The 16,125-nt window shown below is 37.7% G+C and overlaps 1 protein-coding gene across 4 annotated transcripts in view; it reads right to left on the reverse strand.

The window, feature by feature from the left end:
* The window catches only part of MACROD2 (mono-ADP ribosylhydrolase 2), an 850,734-nt gene that overhangs the window by 339,911 nt on the left and 494,698 nt on the right, over window positions 1-16,125 (reverse strand). For all 4 annotated transcript variants that reach the window (XM_053972443.1, XM_053972442.1, XM_053972441.1 and 1 more), the window contains exon 6: window positions 13,140-13,261. In XM_053972443.1, the coding sequence (XP_053828418.1) occupies window positions 13,140-13,261 (122 nt within the window). The remainder of the gene's footprint in view (window positions 1-13,139; window positions 13,262-16,125) is intronic.

Raw genomic sequence — 16,125 nt, forward strand, 5'->3', positions numbered from 1 at the left:
AACGAAAAATTATTTCATTTATTCAAAGTACATCTGCACTGCAAAAGAAAGGTACAATGATAAATTGTACTAACTCATCCAAGCCACCCTGTTCAGAGACTACAGATGGTGTGACTATAATGGAGCTCTTCATGGTCAAGATTCGTGAGTATTTAGTTAGAATAGGATACGTAATTTCAATACTCTCTGGTTCCTGCAGAAACTCTTTGGATGATGGTGGTAACACTGGATTAGGCCATCCAAAAACTAAGCCTGACTAAGGCCAAATACATGACAACAGCAAAATATCTCCCTCCCCAGCTATAAAGGAGGAAAACAGATGTACCACTGAAATGATGCACAATAAATGGTGATTAACAACATCAGCAGCTCCTGCTTTTAAAACCATCGATCACGAGCAATTTTAATTAAAGTGAACAGTGAAGTAGGTGATTTGGCTCAATATCCATGAATTTATCAAGAGGGATGTTTCTAATGCCTGATTACAAGCTGTAGGCACTGCTACCATCAGGCCTAAGCAGAATTAGCCATCATTAACATCATTAGCTTCTGGGGGTGAAATATGATGAATATACATCATCTGGGACGGCAGCTTATTCAACTGAACCAGTGTCAGGCAGCATTGCCACCTCACAGTTTTCTAGCAACGTGGCTCTTGGAGCACCAAATGGTTGGTGGTCTAATGAAACTGCATTTTTCTTTTAAGAATACCAACTCTTTTAGTTTTTCTATTTTATTGTGAAAATACCTGGATATGGTGCTATGGGCTTGCTTGCTTTCCTGAGAAAACAGAGAACTGAACTGGTGAATTATGAGCATTCAGATATTAATACTGCAGCAAAAATTTAGCTTATATGTCACATTCTGCCAGGGCAATGGAGATGTTTTAGGGAGAGATAACCAAATGACAATCTCTACATATCTGCTGTTTTATGTGGGCCTGGATACAACTTTGCTTCTATTTAATGCAGCTCAGTGGCTTTGATAGTCACAGACCCTTAAAAATTTGACAGATTATCCAAAAGGGTTGAAATAATGAAGACACATGAGAGTAAAGAACAAAGGATGATGAGGAAAGATTAGAAAAATTGATAAATAAATATCCTACGGAGTTCGAACACAATGAAGCACACTTTGAGGGATCAAAAAAGGGACGTACATAAACTGAGTGGGAAGAAGAAAGAAACAAAGCTACAGACAACAACATAACAATTCAAGATTGCAGTAAGTAAAAATACCATGTTTGGAACAACATGTTTCTCTGTTAAAGAAAGAAAATATGGCACCACAGTATATAAACAGGGAAATTAGAATGCAAGGGAGACATGAATTTATCAGAAAGTAAAAGTAACAGTTTGATGACTTATATTTGTCTTGCATTTGTCCTTGTCACCAAACTTAGTCTTGGTGCATTTGAAAATTGAAGAATAGATAAGGAATGGTCAAACAGGAATGCTGGCATGTAACAGAAGTGTGAGAAATGCTTTGTACCATTGTGTATTTTGCTTTAAAAAAAAATCTGATCTGAAATGATCCAGCTGGAAAAAATGCTCACACAAGGACTCAAGACATAAAAGAGAACTGAGTAGGAGATGGAGATTTAAGATCAATATCAGACACATTTTAGTGACCCAGAATCATTAATGAGAGCATTCCCTCCTTCTGCAGGAGGTAGGCAGGTACGAAATTTTCTGTATTGCACAAACAGTCAGACTTTGAATCTCAGGGATGTAACAATGGTTGGGGGAGGAGAGGGGGGCAGGCACATTTCAGTTCCAACATGCCTGAGAAAACACAAAGAAGGACATTTACAGAGGCAGGCACAGACAAATCCAGGGCATGCCAAAGTAATGAACACAGACAAGTCGCACTGAAACATCATCTGCTTACAAACCAGGAGGATCAATCCCATCACTACCATGCCAGATAAATTCCCTGCAAAAAGCCTGACTCTCCTTGCTTGACTAAGAGAGGGATGCATTCCATAATAAGGAATACCAACAGGTAATTCCAACCAACAGTGTTGTGGTTCGAATTTATTTTATTGATCCCTTGTTAAGTGGTTCGTTCTGTTGTACCCCCATGTTCTCCCCGAGTTGGTTTGCCCTTGGGTTTTACCCTGCCTCAAAGCCATCCCTCATTCCATTCCCCACCCCTTGTTCCAGCTCTTTCCCTGCCTGTCAAGGCAACCCAGCCCCTTATTCCCGAACCTTCTCTGCGATTTAAACCTCGGGCCAACCCCTGACTGCAACATCCCTTTGGAATTCCTCTACTCCTCAAAGCCCCATTGGCCCATGTCACCCATCCTCTCCACCCTCCTACCCCAACTGGCCCCAGACACTTGATGTGATCCCCGCACTCCTCCCCTGAGGATTCCCTGTTGGTTCGCTGTTTGTATCCACCCCCTGATTTGTATCTGTACAAAGCCCCCTGCACAGGAGCAGCGTGGCTCTTTGTTTCTAATCCCTTCACTTGGAATAAACTCTTCTTTGTGAAACCTCAAGATGGAGAGCCTGCTCCTTTCTCCTGTGCTTCATCCCTGTCATGGCTTGTGTCTGGCACTGTAGAGCAAGTGGCTCTAAAGGTTCTGCCTCTGGTAAATCCCCATACCAAGGCAGTTCCCCGCTCCTGGCGTGGCACCGGAGTTGTAAGAGCTAGCCCAGGCTCCGGTAGCCACGGCAGTAATGAATATGAAAATTTGTTGGGCATATGCTCTCTCACCTTTCTTGTGGGTTCTGACATGCTTTCCGTCTTCCTTTTTCACACAAGCAGGGGAAAAACTGCCCTTTGGTTATGGAAACGTGGACTCAGCTGTTCAAGGAGGACATGCCAGTGGATAATTCTGCCCAAACACTAAGACTGAGATCATCACCCAAGGTTTCTGTCCAAACTACATCAAGCAGTGTGAACAAAAAGCACTGTCTTATGTGAGTTCCACCTCTGGAAGTGCATAGTTCTGTGGCTAAGATTTAATTAATAAAGGTTTAATACAACCAGGATGTCAAAGTTCAGAAAGGTATGGAAACTCATAAAACCCAGCAATACACTGATTTATCTCCTTAGAAAAAGATTTACAATGTAATATTTCAATGAGAATAGAATAAATAATATTTTTTTTAGTAAGACCACTAGTAAACGAAATGTCTGCAGAAATGTATGTTCTTGGCTTACAGCTTTCACTCATCTTTTAGGAAAGGTGTAATAAGAGCAAACGAAAAATTAATTTACCTATAATTGTCCCAATTAAATTTATTCTTTCCCCTAGCAGTGATGCCTTTCCATGACAAGCCACAGGAAGTCATACTACAGTAACACATTTTTTATATAATATTTTGTTTTACTAAAGCAAATAACTCTGTTATATTTTTTTTTCATCTCTGCTATGAACAGAACTCTAAATCCTAACTGACAGGCATCACTAGGAGTTGATATGGGAGTCAGCTTTGAAAAATCAGGCTGCTAAACTGTTTACGTGAATATAGACTGCATGTAGTTTTATATTTGGTGAGAACAGTTTTTCAGATGAAATAAATTAATATTTCATCAGGATAAATACTGAAGTGTCAATCATATTACTTAAATTATATTACTCAATTACCATTGTTTTATACTTTAGAGACCTTAAAAGATAACATGACATCATCCCACAGGAATAATACTACAAAACCTTTAGCTAAGGGTATAAATTTTGTAACTGACTACTAAACATGGCTGTTTCTTTATATGTAACTATGATTTAATATATAATTTCTGCATAATGTAAATGGCTCCAAGCAACTACTAGCAATTCAGGAAAATCATATTTAATGAGTTGTCAAATAAGGCTCACAAAAGCATGCCCCTTATGATTATTCCTCAAAATTACTTTCCAATATATCTACTCTGATCCTAACTAGAAATTATGCTATCATGACATATTTTTTTTTAACTTAGGTAAGTATTATGATGCCCATCTGATACACAGAATAATTTATGCTTTTAGTTGCTCATTTCTTTGCTTCATATTAGCTATTTAAATATAAAAACAATGTTAAAAATGATTTTTTAAAATTTGCTACTTGAAAAATTGACTGATTTCAATCAAAAAAAAAAAAATTCATGCTATCATTTGTTCTCTGTTAATTGTTTGTTCTCTCTTGAGTTGATGTTTAAACAATGCGAATGGAAGGTACAGAGATGTCTCAAAATTATCACATGAAAAAAAGCCACGTGACAAGGAGCTTGGGAGAACGGTGCAGTGCCAAAATGCAGCAACACATTCTTTTCCTCAGCATCAAATTGCAAGGGAAAAAAGAAGTCTGGTCTTTTCTTCAGGTAAGTCATTATCTGCCAGAAAGCCCTTCATACATTTTTAGGCATCACAGAAGGTACCACCAGGAGAAAAACCTGTGAATAAGCAATTTCTAATGTCAGCAAAATTTGACTCCACTTCTGGTGATGGAAAGAATCACAGCAGTCAGTGTCAAAAAAACACCCAAACAAATCAACCCTGTTGCAACTTCTATTGCACATTACTCCTGTTGCTGAGAACCCCATGAGTCTTAACAGGGATTGCACTGATTGCCCTTACAGAGGAAATATAAGCCCTCCTGAAGAGCCTACAAACTGCCAACAAGGTGACAGGGTCAATGAAAGGAAGCAACATAAAAGGACAACAATGGCTTTGCAGAGAGCCTGATGGCCACAGCTCACCAGCTCTCTGGGGTTTGATATGAATTTGTACATGCTTAACTTTTACTATGAATTTGCATTACAAGAATGTGCTATTCAAATAATGACAAACTTCTTAAATACTTGACTCTGCACAGTTGAGATGTGCATGCAAATAAGAATCCCTCTAGTCTACTTTTATTATTTTTTAATTCTCTTTCAATCCCAACGAGGTACAATTTCCTCTGCACAGAAACATCAAACATTTTCCTTCTCTACATTTTATGATGTAGACTTTCCAGCAATCCCTGGCTTTTATGAGCTGTCTCATGTAATGAACATTGTGGTCCACTGTCTGACAGATCTGTACTTTATCCTTCCCTAATGAGACAGTTCTCCAATTATTGAGCTAACAGACAGTGTTTCTCTAGAAAGTTTCACCCTTTTAAGCACAGAATTCCCACAGGGTAATTGGCAAATTATCACACATTAAACCCATCACATACACAAACTTGTAGAATTTATTCCTGACCCAGTAATTTCCTTTCTTTCCCCACCAGTTCAGGATGTTTTTTTTTCAGTGTTCAGTCAGTGTTTCATTAAACCCCCCCAAAAAATAACTCACCTTTCTCCCTCTTGTCATCACAAAGATCACCATGTTACAGAACAGCTTCAACAGTAACACCACAGAACAACAAAATGGAGAACTGAGACTGCCTAGTAATGCAGCTTTTTAAAGCAACACTGTTACTTCTTTATACCATCCAGACAGTTTGTGGTCAAAGATGAACCAAGGCACCTGTGTGGTGCCTTGCTATGAAACATATTCACAACTGATCACAGTATGCCTCTGAGCTGCTTCTGCCACTCTTAGCCATGGTAAGCAAACACTGTAATACATTTCAAGCATCAAATCAAACAAAATCACTTGGTCATAGGAAATATATACTGCATATATAACCAGACAAGGGCAGAGTCAAAATTTAAATGCTAGTGATGGCTCATCTATACATACTGGTGGAGCCACAACTTTCCTAAGAAATTTTCCCAATGTTTTACCAACCTTCCAGTTGGGAAATTTCTCACAGTCTCAAATCTAAATGTCCAATCCTGTAATTTCAGTCTGTTTCTTCTTGTCCTGTCCCTAGCCCAGACAGCAATTTACTTTTACACCTCCTAAAATAGCTTTGTATGTGTTAGGGGCTTTTTATCTTATCCTCATCTTTGGTCTTTTCTATTCTGTGCTTAAAATCCTTTCTCTTTCACTCTACTTTTGGCGTGTTTCTAATGCCATTTCCAGCTGAGACACTGTATTCCCCCCACTGGACACAGTAGCACAACAGATAACTTCACAATTTTTCCTGTTGAATTGTCATTCTATAGCTGCTCCTTTCTTGGTTTTCCCATAACAGTGTAAGGTTGTCAACACACCTCCAGTGCATGATCCACTACAAACTTCAGCTTATTCTCTGAGGAATCTCTGCCCAGTGCTTCAATCATTCCTCAGCCTTTCTCAATTGAATGAGTGTCTCTGTTTAGGTGTAGCAATTTACACTTGATCTCACTGAATACCTTTCATTTAATAAAACCCTCATTGAGGAAAAAGGGTTGCAATTCAATCTACCAAGATAATTTTGGAATAAATGGTTGGGAGCACATCCAAAACAAAGCAGCAGATTCATCTTCGATTAAGAAAAGTATGGCCAACTATAATAATTTCTGAAACCATACGGAAAGATCACAACCTCCTTATTTGATGCCAACATGATGATTAAGCAAACTGAAAAACTTAAAGTAGTAGATGAATTTCTAAGGATATTATCTGGAAAATTTCTAAAAGAAGAAAGCTAAAAAGGAAAAAAAAAGAGGAAGGCTAAGCTGGAGAGAAAACGGAGTCTGAAAACATAACTTCATATCATAACTTACAAGTTAAACAAGTGTTTCAAAGAAACAAATTAAGTGGATTTATGATACTGTGGAAATTTCCTTCCAAAGCAACTCTTCTGATTGATGGATATGAATTTATATCAGAAAACAAGATGATAAAACCAACCTTTAGGAATTTCAGACTTATAACTCATTGCTATGGCAACATTCTCAGCAAGAAATAAGTTTCGTTGGAACTAGCAAAAAAATCACTTTACTTTTCCCTAAAGCATAACTCTAGAGCACAAGAGAACAAGACAGGTAAAGGCAAGAGTGTACACCAAACTGTTAGACCAATACTTTTTAAGCATCTTTCTACAATTCAAATAAAATTCCTCTTTCATTAATTTTATAATTTATGACAGGAAGAGCTGAAAACACACTGAGTTTGAAATAGATATTGAAAATTTCAGCCTGTGAGTTATAATTGAAGATTCAGGCATCACAAAGGCTAAGACGTGTCTCTACTCAAATGAAGCTCAATTAAACTGTGCAGCCTAGCAAAAGTATAGCTTCCTTTTGAAAGTGGATACAAATACCAAGAAAATTGGTGCATACCCTTTTTAAAAATCCCTAATTACAGGTGGAGACAAATATTTTAGAAAATGAAAAAAAAATGTGTTTGTTTCTTAAGTGCTATAAACAGGCAAGTGGCAGGTACAGGCAAGTGGCAGGTACCTTTCCTAATGTATTTTTATATGCTGCTCTGAATAATTATTAAGTTGTGTTTCTGTACAAACAAGTTATAACAGTATTTGTATTGACTTTGCCAATCACAGGCAAAATATAATTACATGACATTTGTTTAAAAAAACACCTAAAAAGGATAAGAGTTTAAATTCCCTATAGATTGACTTAAATATAAATGAAAGAAATATTTCTCTAATGAAGCCTCAAATAATACTCTAATTTTAAAGCCCCTGCAAATGCACAGCTAGTATCCTGCATTGTGCACAGTGACTGAAGACCCCAGGAACGGAGGCAAAACATGGATTTCAAAAAGCATGTCCTGATCCTATTTAACATACTTTTGTAAAGAAGCTCCCCAAAATGCAGCATAAGCTGTGTGCACAGGAGTGACACACTTTATTCAGAGCCCAAAGACACAAGCTACTCTCTCAGGAATATCCCATCATTACAGGTCACTGGCCATCCTACCACCAAGCACTGGCTTTTCCACTCGACCTGATGATTAGTAAATCAGCCCTTGAATAGGCCCTCTCACTGCTGAGCTATTTCTAGATGCCCTTTTGCCTTTTCATGTACTTCAGACAGGAGGAGCAGTGTGGTTGTTCTGAGAAGTCCAGCTAAGAGGTTTTCCCTGGAGCAGAACAACTTTGTACATTCACAGTACAAGCACACAGGCAGAAATAGACAGATCTTTTTGGTGTGGTGTTTTTTTAATGCCACACCAAGCTAATTTAGTAAGGCTCTAGAATAATGTGAACTCTTCCCTACCTGATTCTAGAGGACCAACAAGGAAAAAAATCTGTATTTTACACATAATGTTGTTAACACATTTGTTGGTGATAAGCAGAGCTCCTTCTGGAACTCAAAAAGCCACATTCTTAGAGGATTTCCTCCTACCCCCTTTGGTCCCCTGTAATTCTTCCTCGTGGTGGAGGTCAGAGGGTGCAGGCTAAAGAAATGCTTCTTGTTAAAGCTTTACAATTCACCCCCTGCCAACATGAAGAGTTCCTGAAGACTGTAATTCCAAGCACAGTCCTGAACAACAGCAGAGTTGTAGTCCCAAATAGAACTCCATTTCCTTAACCACTGTGGAGGAAGCCTGCTTTGCCTTCTGAACAAGGGACCAGCACCAGCTTCCCTTCTCTGCAAACACACTACAGCTCTTTTGGCTTGGATCCCACCCACAGCAACACACACCATCTCTTTTTATTTTCTGTGCAGTTCATAAAGTCCCTGTCTAACCGTGATCTGACTGACAGCAATTAATTGAAATTTTTTTAACCACAAGCAAAGTCTGAATAAAATAGGTGGCAGGGAAGTGTTTGATGTTCAGAAAGCTTCCAGGGTATCAAATGGCTTCAAAGAAGTGCATGCAAAGAAAAGCAGGATAAGAGGTCCCATGAAAAACTTACAGCACAGAGAGTAAATAATTTCAAAGACTGTGTAAACAGGGGACCAATTTAAAATCTGAAAACAGTGATTATAACTGCCCCAGTCTGCCTGATAACCTTACACTTAATTGGCCTGTAAGACTCTTACTCAGAAAATCAGTACAGAAAAACAGGGGAAAAAAGCACCTATTAGACTGTTTTTACTATATCTTCTTTCAGTAAAGACTGGTAATGTATTTCCAGTGTTTCAGGCAGCAGAGATTTAACTGATGCACAATAGCAATGCTTAGTACTGTGCAAAAGAGAACAACATCAACATACAAATTTTTTACTATTAAGAGATTTTTCTGAATATTTAAGAAAATTAATTTGCTCAAACACCAGCTATTCACTCTCTTTGAATTGCCTTAAATATTTTTTCTCCTATTCAGTTGTACCAACTTAAGTGGAGATAAACAGAAACCTGTCTCAAGTATCCTCTTTCACCAGACAGAGGATTATATAAATAAGACTCATCCAAGACAAAAGGTTCACCCTGACCACACAAATAGTCAGACAGCAGCACAAGTGTCCTAGGGGGAGCACAGCTACATAAACAAGTGCTGAGGAAAAAGCAACATGTGGATTTGGAAATGCAAGATAACAAAGACACACACTAACACAAAATTCAGTAACCTAGAAGGCAGATGGAGTAGATGACTTGAGAGAGGCTAACTCTTTACAAAATAGCTGATATGGTATTTGAAACCTCATATTGAATATAAAATGTTTCAGGAAACAGGCTCAGGAGACAAATGTCAGGGGCTGTGTGATTTCTCTGAGCAATCTGGAGGATGATCAAATTTATTCCTGAGCCTTTTCTTCCTGCCTTAATGTCTATGCAGATCCTCACCCACAGCTGGGGTGCTGGTGGATTATGAACCTTGGCAATCACTCTGATGGGCATTTCATTACATTCCCTCATCTCATTTTCAGTTGTACCCATCTTTCTTTTTTTTTTTTTTTTTAGACATGAAGATGATAACATGTTCAGATGAGATATCAGTGCTCCCTTAGGAGTTAGCCAGAGTTGCTCTCATCCATGCCTGGACACTTTGGATGTGAAAGCGACCTAAATTACTATCAGCTACACCATATAATTGCCCTGTTATCACACACACAATGATATTGTTCTCTCTTCCCCTCCAAAAAGCTGAATCTCTGAATTTGCACAGTATTTCAAGGCAATTGCTTCCCTTCCTCAGTGTGTAAAACAACTACACACACATATGTATAACAGAGTTTGGGTCTATTTTGAATCCTATTCCTGTTCTTGCAGTCCATTTTGGACTGAAATACAATCTCTGTGGCATCCATCACTTCTCCAGAGGTAGATCAACAATATGTAATAGTGAAACAAGTAACTGCTTTAAGTACATCTGAGACTTATTATTCGAGACCATTTCCTCATCGTGCTGGTTTTCTGACACACTTTGACTATTTGTGAACTGGGCTTTTTTTCCCCAGCACACACTACTCCATCATTTCCTGTGCTAAGTTCCACTGTAGCTGTCAGCTACATTTCTGACCTCTCTTCCATTGCAACAAAGGCAGAAACACCCTTCTGGTACTGGAGTGGATGCTGATGAGGTTATATTCAGTCTCTGATCAATTGTTATCATATATCTCTGTCCTTTTCCAGTGCTTGCAACACTGCCTATTGTAGTATCATTTGTAAATGTAATTAATGAGGTGTTTATGTACTCTTCAAAAATCATTAAGATGTTAAATTAAACTGCATTTAGTGGTGCACCCTGAATCACCCTGCATGCTTTGGTGCAGCTCAATATGTTGCCATTCATCATCACTCTCAATTCATAATGCCTCCAGCAATTCTAACTCCTTTGACACAATTCATGTTCAAAATGCTTCCAATTGTGGTGGGGCTTTTTCTTCCTTTTGCAATAATTTCTAGATTTGTCCTTTCTGTTTTGAAGGTAACAGATCTGTGCTGTTACAGTCTAATGTCTTTCTGCTCTGCTTTCTTCTCAGATATTACAATTGCTAGTGCACTGATGCTCTCTGGTTTAGTTAACTCTTTTAGCGTATTGCAACTTGCTATCACCAATACCTCTTTATTTATGTGTCATTAACATATGGCTTTTCCTCCTGTTACTCATTATCTACTTTAAAAATCCTTGCTTTTCTCTTTCACATACTTATTTTATCTTCTTGTTAAAAAGGCAATCAAAATAGGCCATCCATCAGCACAGCTAATTTTCTCTTCCTTATTTTACACAGGTAAACTTTTTTTCCCCCAGCTTTTGTCTGTCTTCTCCTTACTGCAAATATTTCTGTTGCCATAACCCGAATGACACTCAGATGTTGTCTGAGTCAATTTGAATCCTTTGCTCACTCTATCAGGCCTCTGCAAGCCTCAGAAATCTGTGGATATTTTAAATCACTTTCTTTTCCTTTCCTATACACCTACAGTACTGGATCTTGTGAAACCCACTTACACTTTGCATTCCTTTCCTTCAGACTCACAGTAAACTACTGCTCCCTAATTGAATGAATTATACATCTTACTTTGCTCCAGGCTACACAGTCAAGTTGCCTTCACTTCCCAAGGCATCACTGAAATCACTGGACTTAGGGCTTTTCAGAACAGTCCATGATCTGTCATGTGGCCTTTAAAATCCATATTGCTTTCTAAGCTTCCAAATGCTGCTATGAATGAATGGCTCTTGGCTCCTGTTCAGTTTGTGCAGCTGTGTTCTGCAAGTCTGGGTGCTGAGCATTTTTTATCTCAAACAGGTGCACAGGCAACAACTCTTAACCATGAGTTAAGAGTTACATAATCATATACAATAACCTGTATATGATTTCTCCTGTGGTTAACTTTCTCATTAAAATATCAAGCCAGGTTTCACAAGATATCAGGCTAGTTTCCCTTTTTATTATTCCATGTTAAACACCATGGTACCACCTAGAATGTCCTAAAAATTACAGACTCTGTACAGATACAAGCATTACCTGCATTGACCAATGCCCACTAAAGTTTTTCCTTTGTTATTTCAATACTCTTTTTTGCACCCTTTCCTAGTTATTATTCTATTTTCGTTTTCCCACATATTAGGAACTTTATTCAAACTAACCTGAATGCCCTAAAAACCTGTAATTGCCCAGAGCAGGCAGAAACAAGGATGGATGTAGGAGCAACTGCACAAAGCTTTTACTGGCTCCAGTGAGAATCACAGCAGGACATGAACATCCTTTGGTGTTTAAACAACACTAGAGAGGGGTTCAAAATATGCCTAGCAATCCAAGGTTGTTTTCAGCTCTAATTTTTATGCCTAGAATTAAAAAAAAAAAAAAAAAATCCTCAAACCCACCAAAGAAAAGAGACCCCACAATGGTTTGTATAATGGCAAAAAGAGGGATTGCTGGGTACCATTTTCAGAAGCAGAGAGAGGATGTCATGAGCACAAAAAGTGTTGAAGAGCAGAGCTTTCACCAAAAAGAAAGAAATAAGTGACATTTATCAGGTCTGACTCTGAAGGGCACATCTAACTTCAGTTCAAAGCCCTACAAACTGTCCTGCCCCTCTCCTCAAAAAGCTTTATTTTTCATTTGTGATATTTCAGTGTTAATAGCTTCCTCTTACTGAATATTACATCTTCATATAACACCATTGGTTCAGCTTACATTTTTTAAGATTGTGTGTATGTTAGCCTTCTAAGCTGCCAAACATATGTGCTATCATATAACCAGCCAAAATGACCCCAAAGGTGTGAAGTCAGGCTCAGAATGCAAATTCTTTCTCAAACCTACAAGGAACTAACCCATGCATATGTGAAGACATAAGCTGCAACCGTGTCAGCTATAGAATTAAAGCTCTGGAGTTGGGGAAGGAAAAGCTCCATTCCTCTGTGGCCTTTGAAAATTTGGCATTTTGAGGTAAAACACTGTACTATGTATTTCAAGTTCAATGAACTTTATGGTTCAATGAAATATCACATAATAGGCTATTTTATGATCAATTTTGGTGAGAGGGTGCTAAAACCAGTAACAATTGACCAATACTCTTATTTTTAGGAAGAACTATTAATGGGTAGAATAAGCAACAAATTAATCACTTCTCAGCTAGTTAGGAGTCTATACTGCATGCAGTTATCCTCCTGACCAGTGGTTTCTTGGGGTTTTTAATAAATAATACAGTATAAGAATGAGCCATGGGATCAGCTTCCTCCCTTCTTTAATGAGCCAGCTGCTTGTACTCCTACTACCAGGTACACTTTCCCTAACTCCTAAAATAAGCTTAGCCCTTTCATCTAGCAATTTTTTGGCCAAATAATGTTTAATTTTTTAATGTTTTAATTTTTTTTTCATAGCATGAAGAGCAAAAAATGTATTGGAAGCTTACAATCATAATTATTCTACATCAAGGAAAGTAAGATCCAAACTAGAAAAAACAATAATGTGCTCTCTCACAATACTTACGATTGATTTGATGTTGTTTTCTTTTGCCAGTTTCAGAGAGGACTTATAGCAACTTGCTAAGTTTTCTTTATGAGTGTCAGTGAGATGGCCCCTTGCAATCGGCCCAACAGTATGGATCACATCTGCAGGGAATAAAAAAAGAAGATAAAGAAACATTAAAGATGCTACTGTGTTGCACAATAATTCAATCTGGTATTATAGCTACACACAAAGGTAGGAATACACAATGTTGACAAATGTATTTAACTGGAAAACATATCATAATCTACATGTGCGATAATTAAACATAAATCAGTAAAGGTTAAATTTTGAAGAATTTGGACTAAAGGAGAACATGGGAAAGATACCGGGAATGCTTGTTAGATGTCTACTGCAATACACACACTGGAGAGATGAAATATTTGCACAAATCCTCTAAATCCAAAGGCCTCTACAACTGTAAATACTGGAGAACTTTGAAACAGTTGTTCTCATCCCTTGAAGCCCACTCACTAGGAAAGTTCACTATACAGAACCTCAGCATTGTTGGTGATACACAGGTCATCTTTGTTTTTCCTCAGTAATCATTTGAAAGGAAGAAAAGTTGAGACTTGGGAATGTGTTGGTTATTCAAAAATCATGCTTTCCTCTCACATCAGACCAGATGGAGATGCCATGCAATAAAACAAAATATTCTCTTTGAAGAAATTTATAACAAGCAAAAAGAGAAAGCACAGTCATCTTAGGTACGATGCCTTTGGACTCATCAAAATCTGATGCTTCAATCAATCAAAGTCTCTGAAGTGCTGTAAGAAAAATTAATTTAAGAGCCTGGAGTAAAAAAGTATTGAAAAGATATCTACAAATTAAAAGGTACCATGATTTCCCCCTTCCTAGCCCTCCCACTATTATGAAGCACATTTACTTTTTACACATCATTCTTCTATAGTATATGTGAGCATAATAAAATTGAGTTATAGTGGCAGATGTATATATTTTTTTTTTGCCTTTCTTTATAATTTCCTACAATGTATAGCAGAAATAAACAGTGGCACTATTTTTTTTTTCAATGTTGCACTAACAGGGATTAAGCCAACACTTTCAACTGCCGTAGTACTGGTCCCCTTTTAGGTTGTGTTTCTGTCCCATGTGAGTCAGGTTTCCAGGCAACATCTGCTGTTGCTACGCTCCAGAATATTTTAATTTACTCACAAATCCTATGGAATTAACACCATTATTCTTTGTCCAAGCTGGTTTTGATGATTTCCATCCAACAAATGCCAAAGCATAAGAGAAAATTGACAAAATAACATTAAAATGCACACTGTCTTTTTTTTTTTAATTCAGACATCATCCATCAAGTCCTGCTCTCTGCTATTTAAAAGGTGGCTTTTAGGCTGAGCCACAATGTTCTGAAAAATTCAAAATCTTTTCTGTACATTAGCCACGAAGTATTGATAAATCAGGAAATAAAAGCACATCTGATTCCCAGTGCCCAGAAACAACTGTGATGGAAACTGAAACCTGTAAGAGCTATAAACTTCCCAACTGCTACAGAAAACCCCCCTCCTGTGAAGTAAATAAAAGGTTGAGAACTCTTCTTTATGTTTTGATCACAGTGATTTTCTCCAGTTGTCGGAACAAAATGGACAGGTTGGATAATTTCTGTTGAATGTCACAGCTGCCAGATAGTGACTCCAGAGAACCCTCCCTACAAATGAACCTTCAACAGGTGTCGAGCCTTTATCCACTGACGAGTGGGATGGCAGCAGGACACTAAAACAACCTGTGAGTTCAGAAAACAGTTATACTCTTACATGTTTTTCAGCTACTATCATAAGCTGAGAGCTATTAGGAAAGGACATGAAAAAAGGAAAGAGCTACTTTAAAATTTGCTTCTGTGTGCAAAGATAAGGTTATGTGAGTACTTCCATTACCAAAGACTGTAATTTCTGTTCATGACTATAGCAGTTTCCTGGAGGTTGAAACTTTCTAAGGAACATTTCTATTTGGAAGTTCTGGCAACTTCAGAGAAAGGGAAAAAAAAAACAACAACTTTTTGACTTTTTCCCCTTGATTTTTATTTTACAACAGGTAAACTTCAATTATGGAGCCAGAGACATGATTTAACAGTAGACTTGGCAGCGTGGGTTACCAGATGGAGTCAATGACATTGGAGGTCTTTTCCAACCTAAATGATTCTATGATTCTACAGGGAAAGGAAAATACTCATGAATCTCATCGCAGTCAAGTTCCCTCTACATTTACAGACACCAAGATCAGAGTTACCATGATGAATTTCGAATTCCCAATACCCAGCAGCCAACAAGCAAATCAAGGAACAACTATAAAAACAACTTAAAAAGAATGTGTAAAAGAATAAGAAAAGAAAAGAAAAGAAAAGAATCATAAACATTTTCCTCTTTCGGCTAAGGCTGTGTTTCTTGCATTTCAATATGCAGCTCCTTGAAAGCTGAAGTATAATGGCTTAAATTATTCATTGATTAATAAAAGGCAAGAAGGAGTTTTGGGGAACAGACCAAGTACCAAATTCTTGCCAGGGTCCTTCTGTATAAAACCCCCACAGTATAATTTCTAGATGTATTTCACTCACTAAATCTTTACCTCCATTCCTTTAGTCTTTCATTATTAAACACTCATCTAAAAATGCTAGTTTTGCTCAATAAATGCAACATGTTTTTGTCATATTCTTTTCAGAACTTCCCAATTTAGCATTTTCATGGCAACTCATCAGCAATCCTGTATTGGTGTACCAGACACTTCACAAAAATAAGTAACCTTTAATGCAGTTATTAGCTTTTATGTTTAAATTTTTTCAAGTCCATCATAGGTTGTTCTTTAGACAGGACACAAAAGATGGTTATGAATTGAATAGGCCCTGACCAACTCAATCTAACGGGAGGCATCCTATGGCAGGGGCTTTGGAATTAGATGATGTTCAAAGTCACTTCCAACCCAAAGCATTCTATGAACTGGTTTATAAAAT

Source organism: Vidua macroura, chromosome 3 (assembly GCF_024509145.1).
Source record: "Vidua macroura isolate BioBank_ID:100142 chromosome 3, ASM2450914v1, whole genome shotgun sequence".
Taxonomy (NCBI): domain Eukaryota; kingdom Metazoa; phylum Chordata; class Aves; order Passeriformes; family Viduidae; genus Vidua; species Vidua macroura.